The sequence below is a fragment of the Xiphias gladius genome, chromosome 18 (assembly GCF_016859285.1).
Source record: "Xiphias gladius isolate SHS-SW01 ecotype Sanya breed wild chromosome 18, ASM1685928v1, whole genome shotgun sequence".
Taxonomy (NCBI): domain Eukaryota; kingdom Metazoa; phylum Chordata; class Actinopteri; order Istiophoriformes; family Xiphiidae; genus Xiphias; species Xiphias gladius.
In genome coordinates, this window is record NC_053417.1 from 30,125,208 (window position 1) to 30,147,427 (window position 22,220).

Sequence of the window (22,220 nt, forward strand, 5' to 3'; positions counted from 1 at the left end):
TTTTAATTGGTTAATGATTCATACTTTTTGGCACTTATACATGGAAATAGCTCGGCCTGTCAGAAAGGCTGATGTACGTTAAAGATTTCAGAGAACAGAGGTTTATTAGAGGTGACCTTTAATAAACAATGTCAATATATCCAGGTCTGTATCCGGACTAACACTGCGTGTCTTCAGAACTTAAACAGTATAAAAATCAATCCAGCTATTAAGAGACGACGGGCCCAGGCACATAGACAAGGAAAAGACCGCCGTCCTGCTACATTCTTTGACCGGTGTGACCGTGATAAAGTTGTTAAATCGCATTCCACGTGGTGTTAAAAAAAGCTGTTAACACAATTAGGTGACCACTGCAGAGGCCAAGTGTGACCCAGCAGATGGACCTATAGTCAACGCGACGGTGTTTTCAGTTTATTCGGCATAACCGGGGTGACACAGTCCGCTGTGTTGACTGGTCCGTTAGCCGGTAGCCGCCAGCCGCTCTGTGTTTTCTTTGGTTGCTGTTAGCAGCAAGATGGCGGCTTCCGTCCCAGAGCAGAACCCCTCTGCTTTGCATATATAACACCGGCTCGCAGTCTCCACAGTACTCCGCCATATCGATGCATGTGGCAGCCGTGCAGTGCACTAGCCGCCGCTGGATCTGTGTTTGTGTTGGTCTGTGTCCGCCTGAGCAGCTACCGGCGGCTTTCCACTGACTCCGCACAGCGTTCACCGGATAAAATGGCGGACTGGCCGCTGCAGTCTGCGGGCTAGCGAACAGCACCGATGTTCCTCTCTGTGCCACCGGCTTGGTCTGTGCTCTAGGCCGGTTCTTCAGTCTGGGTCTGTGCCGTAGGCCGGTTCTCCAGTGTCTGATAAACATTACCAACACTTGGACAGACGCTGACCACTGCCCGCAGAGTTAGCCAAGGCTAATTAGCCACGGAGCTAGTTAGCGGGCTAATGCTAATCCCGCGCTGTTAGCGAACGGGAGAGGATTTAAACTTTTGACACAACTCTCGACTGAACTTGGATTATTCTCCCTCACTGGGGACGGGGAGGAACGGAATCTGACAGTGGCGTCATGGCATCCGAACCCGCGATCCCTGCGGTACTGCAGCCCCGCTGGAAGCGCGTCGTCGGCTGGACCGGGCCGGTGCCGCGGCCCCGGCATGGACATCGAGCCGTGGCCATCAAGGAACTGATGGTGGTTTTTGGCGGAGGGAACGAGGGGATTGTGGACGAGCTGCACGTCTACAACACAGGTACCGGGGTAGCCGCGGGCTGAGTCTCAGTACAGTTCTGTGAAATGTGGGTCTGTGAGGAAATACAGCAACTACATGAACCGACGCTACTGCTAACCCTGCTACGGTTCGCTTCTTTTAATGCTGTCTGGAGGCTAACGTTGCTTTAATGCTAGAATTGCGTGTATTATTTTATTCTGCGGATGTGGCTGAAACTGATGCAGACTGTTGTTTAGCCTGCTATGCTAGGCTAGGCTAGGCTAGGCTAGGTCTGCCGCTGCTCCGCATGCTAACAGGATTAGCAGGAAGCTAATAGCGGCTCTGGCAGCAACACGGAGAGAAATGGCGCGTTTTTACTGAAAACACTGGTGACATCACAGACACGCCCCCTGCTGCTGCAGCAGAAAACACGGAGACCGGTGGAAATACCGTGAAAGATGAACAGAAATAACTTAAATAATAGGAAAATAATATAAAAAAATAACTTAGCGGAAAAATACGAATTTTTAAAGTGAGAGTAATTTAGGAATAACACGGAAAAAGTCACGAGTTAGTGGCAACTACTGCATGAATCACCATTAACATGAATGAAGCCTAATTAATGTTGACAATCTGCGGCACCAACCTGAACATGAGCTGAACAGCGAAAGGTCTGAAATACTGATTATTGATTGATATCGATTGTTGTGACAGTGAAGTCGAAACAGCTGGAACAAACTGACCACATCAGCCTGCAGACTAAAGATTCACCGGAGCTGTCTGTGTTTCAGTCTGAAGTTTAATGAAGTATACCTGTAACATGCCCCCCCCCAGCCACCAACCAGTGGTTTATCCCTGCGGTCCGCGGTGACGTCCCCCCAGGCTGTGCCGCCTACGGCTTCGTGTGTGACGGGACCAGGCTGCTGGTGTTCGGTGGGATGGTGGAGTACGGCAAATACAGCAACGACCTGTACGAGCTACAGGTGAGTGATGCGACTGCAGGGGGCGGGGCCCGGGGACACCCATCATGGGCAACGTGGTGTCAGATCCCGACTAATTCGAGATCCTAGGTTACACACTTTACTGGTCCTGAGCAGCAGGTAGAGAGCCGGCTGTGGAGCCTGCAGTGTTTGGTTTCCAACAACGGATACATTTTCATCTAGTCATTACATTTTCCAGCTAATCATTTTCTTTTTCCTAGTTCTGTCTTTAAATGTCAAACTGATAATTGAAAGCTTTTGTTATTTCATATTTTCTATTCCATCTCACAGCTGTTGTTTACCGCATTTTGTGATCATTTTAATTTTTACACATTTTTCAATTTAATGATGTGACACATAAAAATGAATAGTGTAAATGAAAGTGTAAATCCCTCAGAGCAGCCAGCAGCAGGAGCTCTGATTAGTCAAACTGCCTCCAACACAACAGCTAGGGTCTGTAATTATTAATTAAACTAACAGTGAGTTGATTGTAATGATGAACTGATTATGATTCGACAGCGTTGATGACAATTCTGGAAGCGCTCTGCGGGATGCATTAGCTGACATGTCGTCAGCAGTCCTCAGATCTTAATTTAGCTCTGACGCCGTGAACTCGCACGGACGTTTTCTGTCTTCTCTGGTCTGAATTGTTCTCCGCCTGGTCGTGCTCACAGTCTCACTCTGCGTTAGTTAACATTACCCTCCTGCACTGTAGTTTAGTTCCAGAAAGTCCCCAGGACGGGTGGTGTAAAACTGGATCCACTTCAGTCCTTTGTACAGTGCCACTGCCAGTCCAGTTTAAAAACAAACCTCAGTTACGGGAGCACTGCACGAAGCAAGAATTGAATTTAGAATTGATCATTTCAGTTGTTAACTTTGTTAAGTTAAGGCCCGTCATGTCTCAAGCTGACACGGAGAGGCTCATTCGAGCCGTTATTTCATCTTACCAGTTGTCTACCGCAGCCCCCTCTTCACCTGGCTCGGAGGGTTTTATGGGGTGAATTTCACACTGGTTCCCCATCAGATTCAGAACCCAGTTCCAGATTTTTTCAGTCCCTTTCGGAGCTCTGCAGATCCAGACAACTGTCTACGTCATGCCAGCAGCAGGTCTCTGAGGTTTGATGGCGTTTCTTGGTTTTTCCTTCGACTTTTTAAAAAGCAGTGTGATCCACGTTAGGCCCTGCTGCCTTTTAGACCTGGCTGTGTCTATTTGTTCTTTCCTGAAGAACTTTGACGTCAGGCCCAGAAATGTGTTGCTTAAACCCTTTTCTTTAAGGCGAGTCGTTGGGAGTGGAAACGTCTGAAGGCCAAAGCTCCAAAGAACGGCCCCCCCCCCTGCCCCCGCCTTGGACACAGCTTCTCTCTGATTGGCAGCCGCTGCTACTTGTTTGGAGGACTGGCCAATGACAGCGAAGACCCCAAGAACAACATCCCCAGGTGGGAAACATCACAGGTGTACTCAGATATCTGAAGTAATCTGACTGACTAGACTTTGACACCGTGTGAAGCCTCAAAACATTCGAGAACGGAAACGTCTTGGTCCAGCTTTGGACATGGCTGACCTTTGACCCCTCTCAGGTACCTGAACGACCTGTACTGTCTTGAGCTGCGTCCGGGCTCCAGCGTCGTCGGCTGGGAGATCCCGCTGACGTTGGGTCAGCCGCCGCCGCCCAGAGAGAGTCACACGGCCGTGGTGACGAGCGGCCGCGGAGCCAACAAACTGATCATATATGGAGGGATGAGCGGCTGCAGACTGGGAGACCTGTGGGTCCTTGACATAGGTGAGACACGCTCAGCACAGGTGAGACAGCAACAGCTGTCGGACTGTGAGGAGCGGTCCTGTGGTGTAATCAGTGACGTAATGAGAAAAGTCCAAACCTAAACTAACCGGTACTGACTTCTGATTGGTTCCTGTTCCGATGATGTCACAGACTCTCTGACCTGGAGGAAACCAGCCCTCAGTGGAACCGCCCCCCTCCCCCGCAGCCTGCACTCTGCCACCACCATCAACAATAAGTAAGTTAAACAGTAAATACTAACACTACAAATACGAACTACGCACTGATGCGGCTGTTAATCTGACATCTATACCGGAGCCTCACCTGTCTCTCCACCTGTCTCCCTCTCTCTGTCAGGATGTATGTGTTTGGAGGTTGGGTTCCTCTGGTGATGGATGACGTTAAAGTGGCGACGCATGAGAAGGAGTGGAAGTGTACCAACACGCTGGCCTGCCTCAACCTGGGTACGTACACACGTGTACACCAACACACGCACAGACACGCGTACATTCACTATCACTAACATTAACTGTAACTTATTTGAGGCTGGTGCCTGACCCCGACCCTGACCTTATCCAAGTCCTACACCTTCATGATTTACAGTGTGGGGTCCTGAGGTGAGTCCCGACAATATGACTGTGTCAACACAACATGAGAAATGTACATTCACACAGACTGTTCACAGAGAAGCAGCATCAGGACCATGAAATCGCAGCAGGAAACATAGTTTACCTGTCTGTTTCCCTGTCTCTCTGCTCAGACACGATGTGTTGGGAGATGGTCCTAATGGACAGTCTAGAGGAGACCATCCCCAGGGCTCGAGCAGGTCACTGCAGTGTGGGCATCAACTCCAGACTCTACATCTGGAGCGGCAGGGACGGATACAGGAAGGCCTGGAACAACCAGGTGTGCTGCAAGGACCTCTGGTACCTTGAAACAGGTGAGGAGTAGAGTTGGAGCGATTTCCAGTTTTGCTAGTCCGGTCCAGTGTAGGACCTTAAACTGGTTTGGTTTTTAATGCGAACCGGCTGAACCGACAGTTGTCGTAATGACAGGTCCTGACAAGTTAAAGAGTAGCCTCCATCAGGAGCCTGTGCCGATGCCATCACGGCGCTAAATCCAACTTGTATTGCATTATTAATAAGCAATATGACAACATGGTTAATATAATGTCATGTTTCTTTCTGGACGGTCTGGGGCCGTAGTCTCCTGGTCGATTTGCTTGTTGTGTTAGAAACTCCCTGAACAAGTCACTAGAGTTGAGGTTGAGGCTCTAAGATGGGATGCAACAACACTTACGGGGTAGAATTTATGCTACATATATTACTGACGATTACAGGTGAGGTCCTCTGACTGCTACAGGTGTTACCTCCTTCTGTCTCTTTGTAACCTCTGTTTTCACAAGTGCTGTGTAATGCTACCTGTTTCACCCTGTCTGTCTCATCCGTCTCACCTGTCTGTCCTCAGAGCGTCCCTGTGCTCCCTCTCGGGTGCAGCTGGTCCGGGCTAACACGTCGTCTCTGGAGGTGAGCTGGGGGCCATCGCAGACCGCAGACACTTACCTGCTGCAGCTGCAGAAGTACGACATTCCTGCTACACCTGCAACCACCTCACCTGCCTACAGCCCCTCCCCCAACCCCATCCCCACTGCCACACCTGGAGCCGGCGCCTCCAAGAGCCCTACCCCCATCGCCGTGGCACCTGCCAACCAGCCCGTTCCGCTGTCCGGCATCACGCTGGTCCCATCCCCAACTGCCTCTGTACCTGGAAGCCCATTGGCTGCTGCTGCTAAAGCACCAGGTGGGTTCATACACCTGCACAGGTACATCTACAGTTGATAGAACAGGAAGATCTGACTATTTTTCACCTTTCTACTGTGTTTCTGAAGCTGTCATGAAGGTGGCAGCCGCTGCAGGTGCAGCGGGCGGAGCCTCCCTCATCACAGTGAGACAGGCCGTGCCCAAATCCCCGGTTGCCGTGACAACACATCCAGCTGGTGTTCGTATGGTGGTACCTGCTCAGGCCGGACAGGGGATGGTACGTAAATCTCTCTGTTTCTGATCGTTTAACTCAAGGACTGCTTACTTTTGATGCGGCTTTTAACCACAAACAATTTGTGGTGTTGTCATGAAGATGAATCAGTTTACTCCGTGGCAACCCCCTGCCTACCTCAATATACTGTACGATCACGTGACCATCATGCGATGAAACCTGAGCCATGTCCATGACAACTGAGCGACTCCATCCGTTGCTAAAGAACATGAGATGTGGTTGAAAAGTCTGGATTCTAACAGTAGTTTCCTCATATAGTCTCAAGATGAACTTTCTGGGAATGTTCAAGAGTTTTCAGCCACATCTCCGGGCCTTCATCAGTGGATGGAGTTTGCAGAGTTGCCATAGAGATGGTTCAGCTGTAATTGTGTTTCCCGGGTGTCAGATTTCAGTCTCATGATAACAGGTGGTTGTATATATCTCTCATGATAATATCAGAACCATCTCCAGGAAAACTTTGTGCTGGAATGTTTTTGTCCAAATTTTCGACATCAGGAATGACCTTTAACTCTCAACCTCCGTCCTCCTGTGTGCCTGCTCTCAGCCAATAGGCAGCAGTACTCAGATGAGCGGTATGGCGGCGTTAGCGGCGGCGGCTGCTGCGACGCAGAAGATCCCGCCGTCCTCGGCGACGGTGCTGAACGTCCCTGCAGGAGCTACGATTGTAAAGACGGTGGCCGTCAGTCCAGGATCCAGCAGTCTGCCAGTCAAAGTGGCAGCTCCTGTTGCCATGGTACATACAGTCTACAGCTGTCCGCCGAGAATAACGCAGTTTGTCATAATCGTCTAAGTAGCATAAAACTGCAGGGGATTCAAACTGAAGGTGCTTTTAAATCATGTTTTTCAGGAATATCTTATTAAATAATCAGATTTAATGAAAATGCGGGAAATTGGGCAAAGCCATGCACGTTTTGATTATATAAATGGTTTCAATGCAGCATGAATGGATTTTGAGATGTATGAGAGTAAAAGAGACAGACAGACAGACAGAAAAATGAGGAGTATGCAAGACTATACTGCTGCCGCACAACAATCACAATCACCTTAAAGACCTGTCCACATGGATCCTCGCAGCCAAAGTCAGTTTTATTGATGTAGCGGCAAGGCATAACAGAAGTTCTCTCATAGCGCAATTCAGGTTCCACATAGAGATGAATAATAATAACGATAATGACAATAATTAATGATGATAAGAATAATCGTAATATTTGTAGCAGTGGGTGTTGAGCAGGATCATGGGGGCAGTAGGTGGTTTGCAGTCACAGATCCACACTCTGCAGCAGCAGGGGCAGAAATACCTGCAGAAAGCGGCAGGAGGAGAGAGGAGCTCGGTGCATCATGGGAAGTCCCCCTGCAGTCTGGGCCTACAGCAGCATAACCAGGGGGTGGTTGAAGACAAGCCTGAGCCAGACCTGACCATAAGCTTTATCAAAAAGGAAGATGGACGAGGAATTCTAATGCTCGTTGCTACCTTGGCTTCTTCTCGCTCCCGTAGTTTTCTGCTCCCTCGTCTCTCTCCTGTCGCTCCCTTTCGCTTCCTGAGGGTATTTTCTCAATCTGGAGCTGCAGAGTCTGGACCTGTGACTTTAAACCACTTACTGCCCCCATGATCCTGCTCAACACCCACTGCTGCTACAATTATATTTAGTTTTATTAGTATAATTATTCACCCTATTATTAAAATTGTTTTATTATTAGTCTCATTATTGTTACACATCTTTATGTGGAACCTGTATTGTGCTATGTTCTTTCCTCGTTGAAGTTAGTTGGTGAAGGTCGATGGGAGGAAAACTGAATATACAAATCCAGAAGTGGTCTCAGACTTTTGGACCCCACTGTATATCGGGTTTTACAAGCTACGTCAAAGGTTCCTGTGTTGAAGATAAATCGGCCATGCAGATGTGGAAAGTGCAGACTGGACTGGATGTGAACAGTGCTGCTATTAGTATGAAAGCTGCTCATGTTTCAATGACATTTTTTCGGTGGAGTGAACCTGTAAAGTTGCTGTTGGCTAAATTCTTCGGTTTTTGGTGATGATGCGGCTAAACACTTTGTCTAAATCCTGCCCAGATATTCTTGGAACAACGGACCCACACTGACAGCCAGATATGATCCAAAATACTGCAGGACACCATTTAAATCCTACAGGAAGTCACGAGGGGAAAGCCGTGGTTTGTTTGTTTTCTTAATGCGGATCTCCAAGCTGTCAGTTTAAAAATAGAACCGAAATGAAGATTGACTCATGAAGCCGGTCAGAACATTCACGACTGAACGTCAGATACGGACGATACCTGCAGCTCAGCAGGGAAATGACAGAAACTGCCCGGGATGTTTGAGGCCATCAGAGGTTCTGTCTCCTGCCTCACAAGCAGCATGAGGAGGACTCACCGGTTTTTTTTTCTGTCTCAGGTGAGCAACCCGGCCACTCGGATGTTAAAGACGGCCGCTGCTCAGGCGGGCGGGGCCTCGGTAGTCTCCGCTCCCGGGACCCCCAACCGACCAATCATCACGGTCCATAAGTCGGGCACGGTGACGGTCTCCCAACAGGCTCAGGTGGTCACCACGGTGGTGGGCGGAGTCACAAAGACCATCACTCTCGTTAACAGTCCACTCAGTGTGGGAGGAGGCGGGGCACTGGTGAGTGATGTCACCTGCTGGGTGCGACTCCACACCTGTGTGTTCGTCTTTACAGACCTGACGACATCAGTCCTGCCTCTGTTTCAGATCAGTAACCTGGGGAAGGTGGTGTCAGTGGTCCAGAACAAACCAGTTCAGAGTGGAGCGGTTACTGGTCAGGCTGGGAGCAGCCCCATCACCCAGATCATCCAGGTACAGCTTACTGACTTCTACTTAGGGATGGGCGTGTCAGGCAGAAATACCATTCAGTATTCACTGGGAGCTATTCCACCATTCTTCGAGGTTTCTACTGACTTCTACCCAGAGGTCTACTGGTTTTTACTGAAGAGCGGTTCGTGTTGACACCCGGCAGAGATATTAAGCCTTCCCTGTCTCTGTGTTTCAGACGAAGGGCGCGCTCCCAGCAGGAACCATCCTGAAGCTGGTGACATCAGCAGACGGTAAACAGGCCACCATCCTCAGCACCACGCAGGCCGGGTCCACACCGACCAAACCCACCATCCTGGGCGTCGCCCCGACAACATCCAAGCCTGGAACCACCATCATCAAGACCATCCCAGTGTCTGCGCTGCAGGGGGGCGCAGGTGCAGGTAAAACACACACCTGAATACTTGAGCAGATTTTTATTTTTGTACCTTTTTTGACTGAGTGAAGCTCCTCCCCCCGCAGGTGGTAACAATCCAATCACCATCCTGACCACCAAGGTGGTGTCTCCAGGAACTGTGGGAAAAATCATCACCACTGTCCCCAAAATCACTGCGGGCAGTCAGCAGGGGGTCACACAGGTAACACACACGCACAGGTAACACACACACACACCCCGTGTGCATGTGTGTGTTACCTGTCTGACCTGTCTGGGGGGCCTGGTTAAGTTTAGGGTTTGGGTTAGACTGTCCACAGTGAATGGAAGTCAATGCGGTGTCCTAACAAAGATAGCTTCACAAAAGTGTGTGTGTGTTTGTGTGTTAGGTGGTGTTGAAAGGAACTCCAGGTACACCTGGTACCATCCTCAGGACCGTCCCGATGGGCGGAGTCAGACTGGTGTCACCGGGAGCTGCCGGTTCCAAACCCACCGTCACCACACTGGTCGTCAAGGCAACCACAGGTAAACACTGGTCAGGTGTTTGGTGCTCTTTATTTCAGGTAAGACAGTCTGCGTCCAATCGAACACACTGAATGAGGTCCTGCGCTAATGCACCTTAAAGGAACCGTGCTGCGTTTTTTAAAGTCTTGTCACTGTGTTCAAACCTTTAGAAACACGGCATCGGTCTCACAGGTGTGTTTGTGTCTCAGGTCTGTGTGTGTCTGTGTTTTTGTCTTGGCAGGGGTGTCCAGTCTGGGGACAGTAACAGGAAGTGTTACCACCTTTGCAGGTGGAGCCGTCACTGCCGCCAAAGCCTCTCTTGCAACGCCCAACTCCACCCTGGCAACCATTGCTACACTGGCCAGCCAGGTTACCACGCCAACCGCTGCTGCAGCAGGACCCAAACAGGTAAAATACGACCTGTCAGTCTGCGGGTTATCTGCCAGCAGTGACAGGCAGTAGTAATACTGCATTACTGTAGTAGTACAGTAGCAATAGTGTGTTCTCCCCTCTGCAGGTGACTCTGATCACAACTCCGAGTGGTGCTGAAGCTCAGCCGCTGGTCCAGGATCTGCCTGTCTCCATCATGGCTTCTCCTACTGCAGAGGAGCCTGGAAGTACTACAAGTACTACTACTACTGTAGAAGGAGAGGCTGGAGATAATTCATCTGCTACAGGTACAGGAACCAGTGCTACGACTACCGCTATTACTAAGACTACCACTGCAGATACTAGTATTAGTTCCCATTACTGCACGGGATACAGCAGGATACTCAGGATACAAATGCTACCACTAATACTGCAGTACTACCGTCACTTTGCAGTAACCTGCTGTAGATGAAGTATGAACATCTGCAGAGAGAGAGTTTGTTTGGAGGAATAATCAGGTGTATTGATGATGTCACTGTGGTGATGCTGCAGTGACGTTGGTCTGTTCCAACCCCCCCTGTGAGACTCACGAGACGGGGACGACGAACACCGCCACCGTCGCCACGGCAACCATCGGCGGTGACAACAGAGTGTGCTCCAACCCCCCCTGTGAGACCCACGAGACGGGGACGACGAACACCGCCACCGTCGCCACGGCAACCATCGGCGGTGACAACAGAGTGTGCTCCAACCCCCCCTGTGAGACCCACGAGACGGGGACGACGAACACCGCCACAGTCGCCACGGCAACCATCGGCGGTGACAACAGAGTGTGCTCCAACCCCCCCTGTGAGACCCACGAGACGGGGACGACGAACACCGCCACCGTCGCCACGGCAACCATCGGCGGTGACAACAGAGTGTGCTCCAACCCCCCCTGTGAGACCCACGAGACGGGGACGACGAACACCGCCACCGTCGCCACGGCAACCATCGGCGGTGACAACAGAGTGTGCTCCAACCCCCCCTGTGAGACCCACGAGACGGGGACGACGAACACCGCCACCGTCGCCACGGCAACCATCGGCGGTGACAACAGAGTGTGCTCCAACCCCCCCTGTGAGACCCACGAGACGGGGACGACGAACACCGCCACTGTCGCCACGGCAACCATCGGCGGTGACAACAGTGTGTGCTCCAATCCCCCCTGTGAGACCCACGACACCGGCACCACCAACACTGCCACCGTCGCCACAGCAACCATCGGCGGTGACAACAGAGTGTGCTCCAACCCCCCCTGTGAGACCAACGAGACGGGGACGATGAACACCGCCACCGTCGCCACGGCAACCATCGGCGGTAACAACAGAGTGTGCTCCAACCCACCCGGTCAGACTCAGGACACCGGCACCACCAACACCGCCACCGTCGCCACGGCAACCATCGGGCGTGACAACAGAGTGTGCTCCAACCCGCCCTGTGAGACCCACGAGACGGGGACGACGAACACCGCCACCGTCGCCACAGCAACCATCGGCGGTGACAACAGTGTGCGCTCCAACCCACCTGGTCCGACTCACGAAACGGGGGCGACGAACAGTGCCACCGTCGCCAGGGCAAACATCGGCGGTGACAACAGTGTGTGCTCCAACCCCCCCTGTGAGACCCACGAGACGGGAACGACGAACACCGCCACCGTCGCCACGGCAACCATCGGCGGTGACAACAGAGTGTGCTCCAACCCACCTGGTCAGACTCAAGACACCGGCACCACCAACACTGCCACCGTCGCCACGGCAAACATCGGCAGTGACAACAGAGTGTGCTCCAACCCGCCTGGTCAGACTCACGAAATGGGGACGACGAACAGCGCCACCGTCGCCACGGCAACCATCGGCCGTGACAACAGAGTGTGCTCCAACCCGCCCGGTCAGACTCAGGACACCGGCACCACCAACACCGCCACCGTCGCCACGTCAACCATCGACTGTGACAACAGAGTGTGTTCCAACCCGCCGGGTCAGACTCACGACACCGGCACCACCAACACCGCCACCGTAGCCACGGCAACCATCGGTGGTGACAACAGTGTGTGCTCCAACCCCCCCTGTGAGACCCACGAGACGGGGACGACGAACACCGCCACCGTCGCCACGGCAACCATCGGCGGTGACAACAGAGTGTGCTCCAACCCACCTGGTCAGACTCAAGACACCGGCACCACCAACACTGCCACCGTCGCCACGGCAAACATCGGCAGTGACAACAGAGTGTGCTCCAACCCGCCTGGTCAGACTCACGAAATGGGGACGACGAACAGCGCCACCGTCGCCACGGCAACCATCGGCCGTGACAACAGAGTGTGCTCCAACCCGCCCGGTCAGACTCAGGACACCGGCACCACCAACACCGCCACCGTCGCCATGGCAAACATCGGCAGTGACAACAGAGTGTGCTCCAACCCGCCTGGTCAGACTCACGAAACGGGGACGACGAACAGCGCCACCGTCGCCAGGGCAACCATCGGCCGTGACAACAGAGTGTGCTCCAACCCGCCCGGTCAGACTCAGGACACCGGCACCACCAACACCGCCACCGTCGCCATGGCAAACATCGGCAGTGACAACAGAGTGTGCTCCAACCCGCCTGGTCAGACTCACGAAACGGGGACGACGAACAGCGCCACCGTCGCCAGGGCAACCATCGGCGGTGACAACAGTGTGTGTTCCAACCCGCCGGGTCAGACTCACGACACCGGCACCACCAACACCGCCACCGTAGCCACGGCAACCATCGGTGGTGACAACAGAGTGTGCTCCAACCCACCTGGTCAGACTCAAGACACCGGCACCACCAACACCGCCACCGTCGCCACGGCAAACATCGGCAGTGACAACAGAGTGTGCTCCAACCCGCCTGGTCAGACTCACGAAATGGGGACGACGAACAGCGCCACCGTCGCCACGGCAACCATCGGCCGTGACAACAGAGTGTGCTCCAACCCGCCCGGTCAGACTCAGGACACCGGCACCACCAACACCGCCACCGTCGCCATGGCAAACATCGGCAGTGACAACAGAGTGTGCTCCAACCCGCCCTGTGAGACCCACGAGACGGGGACGACGAACACCGCCACCGTCGCCACGGCAACCATCGGCGGTGAAACCAGTGTGCGCTCCAACTCACCCGGTCAGACTCACGACACCAGTACCACCAACACCGCCACCGTCGCCTCTGCCAGCATGAGTCGAGAGATGCAGGTGAGCTGATATATTCATAATAAAAATGATAACAAAAATAATAGTCAGACCTGCGCTGCTGGTGAACTGACTGATCTGTTTTATAATAATAATAATAATATTTGAGAAGTAAGTTCAGTCGCAGAAGGTACTGACATTAGTTACCTGAAGAAAGCAGCAACTTTAAAACCATTAGATGAGGAGGGAGCTGCTCCTGGAGCCTTCTGCTCCGATGATAACGAACTGATCCGTCGCACCGTGTGACACTGCTCAACGAGTCACAGCAGAGAACACCAGCGAACAGATGAAGTCCCTACACTCACGTCAGCCTCTGTCGTTGAAAGATAAAGAAAACTGGTCCCAGGTTGGGTACAAATGGAGCAGTAACGCTGGGCCGCCGGTACACTAACGGTAAACACTGCAGATTGTACCGGTTTGCCTAGTGTGGCTGACGTAAGCAGTGCTAGCACCAGCAGCCTTCTTTCCTTACAGCTTAGGAATGTGGCTACTAAGTGCTACGGTCGAGTGGTTAAATACAGCCTACATACAACCTTGTTTTCATTTTCTAGATCAAAACACTGCTCAACCGCGCTGGTTTTACAAGATGTCTTCTTTCCCACTGTCCACTTTGCTGCTTTACAACATCCTGGCACTAGCGTGGCCTGCAGCCCCAGCCAGTCTTTGGCGGCTAAGTAAAATCTTAGATGCAACAGTTGACTGGCGTTGTACGTCAATAAAATATTAATTAGTTTTGCCGACTAGTGATGGCGGCAGCATTTAATCGTTTGGTCGACTAATCACTCACACCCTGAGGTGCTCCAATACTACCACCACTACAGAACTACTAAAACCAGCTCACTACAGTTTCTAATGGAATGGCTCAAACTGCAGGCAGCAGAGATCCATCTGGTCAGCGGCAGGCCGGTCATTTAGGACTCAGGTGAGTAATGAGGTCTTATGACCTCAAACTGAACAAACAGCCAAAATTCAGCCTGATCCTAAATGAGTTTGGCACAACCAGTCTGAGATTTAAGGAAATGTCGGGTCACGGCTGAGTCCTGGAGTCAAGGTAGAAAGTAAAACTCTCATAAATCAGATCCTTATAGATAATGAAATAAACTGTAGAAATCGACCTTTAAAGTAACACACTACACATGAGGAAGAACAGACAGACACCTGGATCCTGACCTCCACGTGCTCCTCTCTCCTCCTCAGGTGAGTCCTAACCAGCCCTCAGCTCAGCAGTCTGCTCCTCCACTTGCTGTCAGTCTGAACGGAGGAAACACCTGCTCAAATCCACCATGTGAGACTCACGAGACAGGAACCACCAACACCGCTACCACAGCAGGAGCTGGAGGACTCAGGCAGGTGAGACAACAGGTGAATCAACAGGGGAGCACTGGTTATAGGTGAACCAGATCTAATGTATACTTCTGGTTTCAGGTGTGTTCAAATCCACCATGTGAGACACATGAGACCGGCACTACAAACACAGCTACCACAGCTACAGGTAACTTGCTCACACACCTGGACTATACCTGCTTTACTCAGACCAGGTTCTGGGAAACCTGGCATTCTTTATTTCAGCTAGTCTGGGAAAAGTCCTGGAAAATGAATAAACTCTAAAATGGTAAATGGAAGAAAACGTCCTGGAAATATACAGAGCCTCTGACTGGTTACGGTGAGAATTCTTCTCCTGAAATACTTTTGTGTTCTCTCTGATCCTCCGGACCAGTTAGTGTACTGGTCCAGTCCAGTTCTAACACACTGCCAGTTTAAACACTGCAGATACCACAGAAAGAAGAGAGGGTGATGCATTTATTTCTCCTTCCTCCTCTGAAACGGCCGAGCTGCCACAGGAAACAGACACCGGCTCTGATCAGCTGCTGCGCTGCCTGAAGCTGCGGATGTGGTTGCTGCTCGGACCACGGCTGCTGCTCTGGTTCAGTCTGTGGCTCAATTTTACCCCTTCTCCAGCCGTTTGAGCCCTGGTTCGGAGCCGGTGCCTAATCCCGAACCAGTTCTTTGCGTTTCGACAGCCAAAGAACCAGCTCTCGGCGGGGAAACTGATTTGACAGTGGTACCAACACTTTGCTGGCTGGTCTAGAACTGCTGTCTGCTTCCTGTTTCACCGTGCGTGTGTCTCAGCCCCTCCCCACACACATGAGTAGAGGAGAGACATGATGACCTCTCGTTACCTTAAGTGCAATAAAAGCTTTCCACCGTGTCAGAAATCCCTCTAAAACCAAAGCCAAAACATCAGCGTTTTTTAAAATACACACAATCTGGCGCCAGTGGTGAGGATGCTAGCAGCTCTGCTGCTCATGGCAGGGAAGCTGGTCCCGCTAGTCCCGGCCAGAGCAGCCAGGTTGGCGCCAGCGTTGCTGGGAAAGAGGAGACGTATACAGACATATACACTGACATAATGATGTGGCACTATTGTGGCTCTCCAGCCCGTGGAAAAGCAAACCGCTTCTTAGAAGGTTTGCGAGTTGAACAACGCTGAACCGGCGCTAGCACCAGCCCAGAACTAGCACTAGGTTCACATTGCACAGACACGACCTGCATGTACAGTAGTTAGTGTGACACCCGCTATAAACTAATGTGTCACAGCCCGAATCACAGCAACCGGACCACAGACGTCATCGTAGTTCTCATCACAGCTACAGTATGTTTCCATCAGCCTCGGAGAGGGAAAAATGTCCTGGAAAGATCGTGAAGGTTATGAAAGAGTGTATGAAATGTGACCAAAGACTACGTTAATTGTGTAAGGTCCAGAAACAGCTGCAGGAAACTAACTAACCAATCACAGATGATCAGTTGGTGTCCACTCTGAGGATCAGCTGCGTAGGCAGACTTCAGATACAGGTGCAACAGGTACACTCGGCAGGAAATGACCTCACTTCCCGTCCTTTGTGTCTCCAGCTCAGCAGGGTGAAGACGGTCTAAAGGTAGACTCCACAGACCCTGCCTCCTCCTCTGACCCTGCCTCCTCCACCACAGCCAATCAGAGCAGAGCCGTTACCACCGTTACACAGGCAACGCCCACACCTGGACCATCGATACCTGTAAGCGACGCACACTGAAACACGCATACATACACACACACACACACACACACACACACACACACACACACGGGATGATGCCGATGACGTTTGTGTGTGCGACTGCAGGAGATCTCCTCATTGGTCGGAGAGGACAGGGCAGAGTCCTCGGAGGCAGAGGCTGTCGCCATGGTGACAGCAGCTGCAGAGGAGGTGGAGGAGCCTATGCAGACAGACAGCCAATCAGAGGCTGTGATGTCATCAGCAGCATCGGTGTTGCAGGTTCATCTGGAGGGCGCCGAGGCAACAGCACAGGTACACACACGGGCAACCGAGACGCACGGGTAAACATGTAACACAGGTGACCCACGCCAGCTCGTACCTCTCTAACCCACCCCCCGTCCCCGCCAGATGGCGAGCTCGGACGGGGGTCTTCCTCAGGAGCTGATGTTATCAGAAAGGGACGGAGGTGAGGTGGTCTCTGGGACAACGACCCTAATGATGACAACAGGACTGACCCCTGACCAGCTGGCTGTTACCACGGTAACAGAGGATGCAGCTCAGCAGGCGACAATACAGGCGGTACTGCATGCAGGACACATGGGTAATACACACACACTGATATGTACACATACACACACACACACACACACTGATACAGCAGCTTCTGAAAGTCTTCACCTTCACTTTGTTGTAGATTTAATTGTAAATGGATAAATCACCATGTTTCAGTCTTCACTCAATAATTCACAATCACAAAGTCGAAACATTTTTTTTTTTTTTTAGATTTTTAACTTATTAAAAATCAAAACTGAAATCTTCCGTTTACTCATTTAGTATTCAGACCCTTCATTCAGCTCTTTGTAGAAGCCCCTTCGGCAGCAGCTACGGCTTCCAGTCTTCTTGGGTGAGTCTCTTCACGCTTAGCACACCTGGATCTGGGCGGATTATCCCCTTCGTCCTGGCAGATCCTCTCAGGCTCGGTCAGATTGGACGGGAAGCGTCTGTGAACTGCCATCTTCGGGTCTCTCTACAGATGTTCTATGTGGTTTACGTCTGGACTTTTACTGGGCCACTCAAGGACAGTCAGAGACTTGTCCTGAAGCCAGTCCGGCTTCCAGCTCCTGCTTCACGTCATTGTTGTTCTGAAAGGCGAACCATCGCCCCAGTCTCAGGTCTCGTGCACTCTGGAGCAGGTTTTCTTCGAGGACCTCTCTGTATTGGCTGCATTCATCCTTCCCTCAGTTCTGACCAGTGTCCTTGTCCCTGCTGCTGAGAAGACCCCCCCGCAGCAGCAGCACGATCCTGCCGCCACCAAGCTTCGGCGTAGGGATGGTATCCCTCAGAGTCCTCAAAGCTTGTGGGAATGGGAACACTCAAATCCCTGATCTGGTCTGAGAACTATTAGAAGCAGGATCAAACATCTTACAGGTGCAGAGAGTCTATTATCACTGTGTCTTTTTACATGTTTGTCTCTGTGTGTCTGCAGGTGAAGCAGAGGGGTCAGTGGATCAGTCCATCCCCATTGTTCTGACCCAGCAGGAACTGGCAGCTCTGGTCCAGCAGCAGCTGCAGGATGTCCACAACCAACCAGGACCAAAACCAGCAGAACCAGAACCACAGCACAGCAACATGCCCACAGGTAGAAAGCATGTGATGTGATGAAATGAAATGAGACCAGTGTAACAGCAAGAGGCCCGATGATGACTTTAAAAACAGGTGGGAGGGGTCCTGTCAGACTGTCCGTCTGACTGTGTTCAGACCGGGACCAGGACTCACGCCAGCTTTAAGTACCAGCTGCGGCGCTGCCATGTAACGTCCTCCCGCCCTGTTCAATAAAGTTTTCTGAACCCTACTCTGTTTCCCAGAGGGCCTTGCTCCAGCAGACAGCCTCAATGACCCAACAGCAGAGAGTAATGGGCACGAGCTGACATCATCAGCAGTAACGAGCGCCGTCGCCCGATTGGCCAGCACGTTCAGCCCTGCCCCTCCTCTGACGGCGTGTCCGACTAGGATCCATGCTTCTGCCACGGTCACCGAGGCAACCAATGGCCTCGCAGCGACTACCGGGGTGAGACACGGCGCCGGAGGTTGCCAGGAGGAGGCTGACAACATGCTCACTACATGCTAACTCTGCGTGTGTTTGTCTCTGTGTGTACTGAAGCGGGGCGTCCAGGTGAAGTCTTCGGTGAGGGACAGTCAGTGGTGCAACGTTGGCGTCGTCAAGGTTACGAACATGGTGGTCTCTCACTTCTACGTCCCCTGTGACAACAACATGGCCGACGTAAGAGCTTCACTTTTATACCGACGTGGATAAATTAAAGTGGTCCTCAGGTGTCCTGTGGTTGGTCTGGTTGGATTTCAAACCACAAAGAAAAGTCAAAGGCAGCTACTTTGGTAAATGATTTATCATGAAAATGCCGATTGTTCTGTGGTTCCAGATTTTCTGCTGGAACTTAAACTTAATATTGGACAAAACGGTCTGAGCCCAACACCTGGGATGTTGGGAAAGGACGATGTGCATTTTTTAGCGTGTTTTAATACTTTGGGGACCAAACCGCTAATCAATAAACTGTATATCACAGGTGATCAGTTTAAAAGCAAAATAAAAGCACCTGTGACCTAAAAAATTCACCTCACATTCCCCATCATTGTTTCTGCAGGCTTTTACCTTGTTAAATGATGGCTCCAGAAATCTTCGATCAGCTTATTGATTAGATATTGCCGGCATGACTCAGACATGATGGTTGTTGATCAGGTTATCGACAGTGTTATTGATCCGGTTATTGATGGTGTTAATGTTGGCGTGTATACCTGCAGGACGACTCGGGTGTGATGCCTGACTACAGTCAGATGAGGAAGGTGGAGCTGCAGCCAGGGACGGCCTATAAGTTTCGTGTTGCAGGGATCAATATCTGTGGCCGTGGAGCGTTCTCAGAGGTGTCGGCGTTTAAAACGTGTCTGCCAGGTTTCCCGGGCGCGCCCTGCGCCATCAAGATCAGCAAGGTGAGACACTTCCTGATGTGATGGAGCTCTGAGACCAGCAGGGGGAGCCTCCTGTTGACTTTCCTTTCTTTGGCCGTCGGCTCTATTCTGCTTCTGTGTGTGTGTGTGTGTGTGTGTGCGTGCGTGCGTGCGTGCGTGCGTGCGTGTGTGTGTGCGCGCAGCAGGACACCTGAACACTTCAGATGGAAACAGTTCACTCCCAGACACAAACATCTAAAACCTGCAATTGTGCGAAGATGGACACCGTTTAAAGACACGAGGCTCAGCGGCACCAAATACCTGCTCACATCAGCAGGAGACGGAACAGGAAAGTGGGGTCTCATGGTCCAGGTTCTGACACTGGAACCGATCACCCATAAGCCTCCATAGTTTTTGTGGAACTGAAATTTATAACCACATGCACCAGTGCTCCATGTGTCCTTTCTTTGTTCATTCAGCTAAGTATTCATTTACTTGGGAGGCCCAAGTGTTGAGAGCAGCAACTCAGCGTGTGGACACATGTAGTTAGTGGCTTCAAACACAGACACACCTGCAGCGTTCTCAGGCAAAGCTAAACAAGGCGTCACCATCAGTGCCCGATCATTTAAAGGGTCATTCCGCTTCATTTCGACCTGGTCTATTTCCCGTAAAATGGCTGCTGTGGCTCTATGGGTCACGGTAACGTCGAAGCGATTCGGGGAAGCGAGTCCGACCCAAAGGAAACAGAGACAGTAGCTGCCTGGAACAGACTTGGTGCTAACTTATCGGGATCTACTTCCAGGGCAGGTCGCAGCTGACCTGATCACCCTGCATATTCATCCGCACAAGCCTACATGTGTGAGGCCCACTTTCACTGCTGTTACACTGTCTTCTGAGGAAAGTCTGGAATCATCCTTCAACAGGGGGCAAAGCGAAAATAGCTGAACGACTGGACGAGCGAATGGGGTTCAGCACCAACACCTGCACTGCTCATCAGTATTCAGGTTCCACTTCAGGACTGGTCCTCGGTACCATCCCCTCACACGGCTTTTTGAAACCTGAGTTATGCCCTGACAGCTGTAGCCTGAAGAGAGGTTTTATGGGAAATGAAGTTCAGAAATGTGCAGTTCCATTGGAGCCTTTTGGGCAGACGTAAAAAAGCTCTAAGGCAACAGCTGCCGGTGTCTCTGTGGATCGGTCTCAAAGTTTTTAATCTTTAATTCTGGGTTTGCAGAACCTGGACGGGGCCCAGCTGACCTGGGAGCCTCCTGCCGTCACATCGGGGAAGATCACGGAGTACTCGGTGTACCTGGCCATCCAGTCCAGCCAGGCCACCTCCTCCAGTTCCGGTTCTGGTCCAACCCAGCTGGCCTTCATGAGGGTGTACTGTGGTCCCAACCCGTCCTGCCTGGTCCAGGCCTCCAGCCTCGCCAACGCCCACATCGACTACACCACCAAGCCCGCCATCATCTTCCGCATCGCCGCTCGCAACCAGAAGGGCTATGGGCCGGCCACGCAGGTCCGGTGGTTACAAGGTGAGAATGACGACGACCACAAGACCAACCGCCGGCCACGCCGGTCCGCTGGCTGAGAACCTAGAGTAGCGGAGAGAAAATTAGCACTTAAAGACAAAGAGGACGTAGAGGTTGATGTTTTTGTTTTTTCTCCTGTAGAAACCAGTAAAGATGCCAAACCAGCAGTGAAGAGACCAGGAGCTTCTCCTGACTTGTAAGAAGTGATTTATATTTACTGACACAAAGAGGAAATGACATGTCCCTGTCTGTACATACGTGTCTGTCGATGCTATGGAGCAAATGAAGGCAGATCAGTGACCTGTAACGTTTAGTCGTGTTTTCTGTTCTGATCTGATTTTAACAGATCTGAACTTTTTTGTCTGACAGCGATTCCCTCCGACTGTGTATAGAATCAGTGAAATGTCCCTTTAAAGCTCGTTAACACTCTTTGTTATTTCAGTAAACCTCTCGTTGGACCAAAGAAGTTCAGAACTGACCAATAGGAGGAGCCGACCGCCTGCTGTGGACTGTGATTGGTTACCGCTGTCTCGAGGCCCACCCAGCAGCCGGTTACCGTGACGAGGAGGCGGGGCTCTGACAATTTCCCCGTCCCACAGGAAACAAAGAAAATAAGACTTGTGGGATATTTGTACACTATCAACCAACCAGGACTCTTCTTCCACAGTTTTTGGTTTTTTTGGTTGTCATGGAGACAGCAAGGAGTGGAGTCAACAGCATTTCACCTTCAGTTGAGTTTATTTGAGTCGTAGCTCTGCCCGGTTAAAGGTCAAAGGTCACGCCAGCGTCGGGGTGGGGCCTCTGTCCAGGGGCAGAGTTTAAACCAGCTCTGTTGTAAATTTTCTTTTGTGTAGTTTTTCTTTTTTATAAACATCTGTAAGAGAAGTTCGTTCTTCTGCTGTTGTTGTAGCGTTCCTCAGCCGCCGTGACGGAGGGCTCCCATTGGTCAGTGGATGGATTTCCAGCTGTTTGTGAATATTTTCTGGAACAATAAAGATTTTTAGAGCATTTTTTTTTTTTTTTTTTACCGGCTGTGTGGAGTCCACTTCCTGACAGAGACAGAGTCCAGACTCAGGTTCAATTCCCAGGAGAGGGTGCAGCCCAAAACCAGAACACCTGGGTCCTGTACTTGAGCAGAAGTACCAGTACACCAGTGTAGAAATACTAACTACCAGTAGACGTCCTGGGTTCAACATCCTACTTCACTAAAAGTACTTCACGTAGTTCCGCTGGTTCCCAACCTGGGGGTCTGGCCCCTCCAGAGGGTCACAGGTAAACCTGAGGGGTCGTCAGATGATTCACGGGAGAGGAAGGAAGAAGGAACACAGCTCTGGTC

General features: G+C 51.5%; 1 protein-coding gene across 5 annotated transcripts; it reads left to right on the forward strand.

The window, feature by feature from the left end:
• The first annotated feature begins 129 nt into the window (after positions 1-129).
• On the forward strand, positions 130-21,882 carry hcfc1b (host cell factor C1b). 5 transcript variants are annotated; one of them, XM_040153244.1, is made up of 30 exons: positions 131-1,244; positions 2,037-2,185; positions 3,459-3,619; positions 3,761-3,963; positions 4,114-4,198; positions 4,318-4,424; positions 4,721-4,900; positions 5,428-5,760; positions 5,849-5,997; positions 6,557-6,745; positions 8,422-8,649; positions 8,737-8,841; positions 9,035-9,239; positions 9,319-9,434; positions 9,619-9,754; positions 9,975-10,141; positions 10,251-10,410; positions 10,655-13,362; positions 14,557-14,709; positions 14,785-14,851; positions 16,267-16,409; positions 16,518-16,703; positions 16,800-16,992; positions 17,878-18,030; positions 18,257-18,459; positions 18,553-18,672; positions 19,209-19,394; positions 20,587-20,887; positions 21,026-21,080; positions 21,327-21,882. In XM_040153244.1, the coding sequence occupies exons 1-30, from the start codon at positions 1,064-1,066 to the stop codon at positions 21,367-21,369; spliced, it is 7,365 nt and encodes a 2,454-aa protein (XP_040009178.1). In that variant the 5' UTR covers positions 131-1,063; the 3' UTR covers positions 21,370-21,882. The 5 variants fall into 5 exon arrangements, with proteins under 5 accessions (XP_040009180.1, XP_040009181.1, XP_040009178.1 ...); XM_040153243.1 differs by having other exon boundaries at positions 8,422-8,841; XM_040153245.1 differs by lacking the exon at positions 6,557-6,745 and having other exon boundaries at positions 132-1,244.
• The last annotated feature ends 338 nt before the right edge of the window (positions 21,883-22,220 follow it).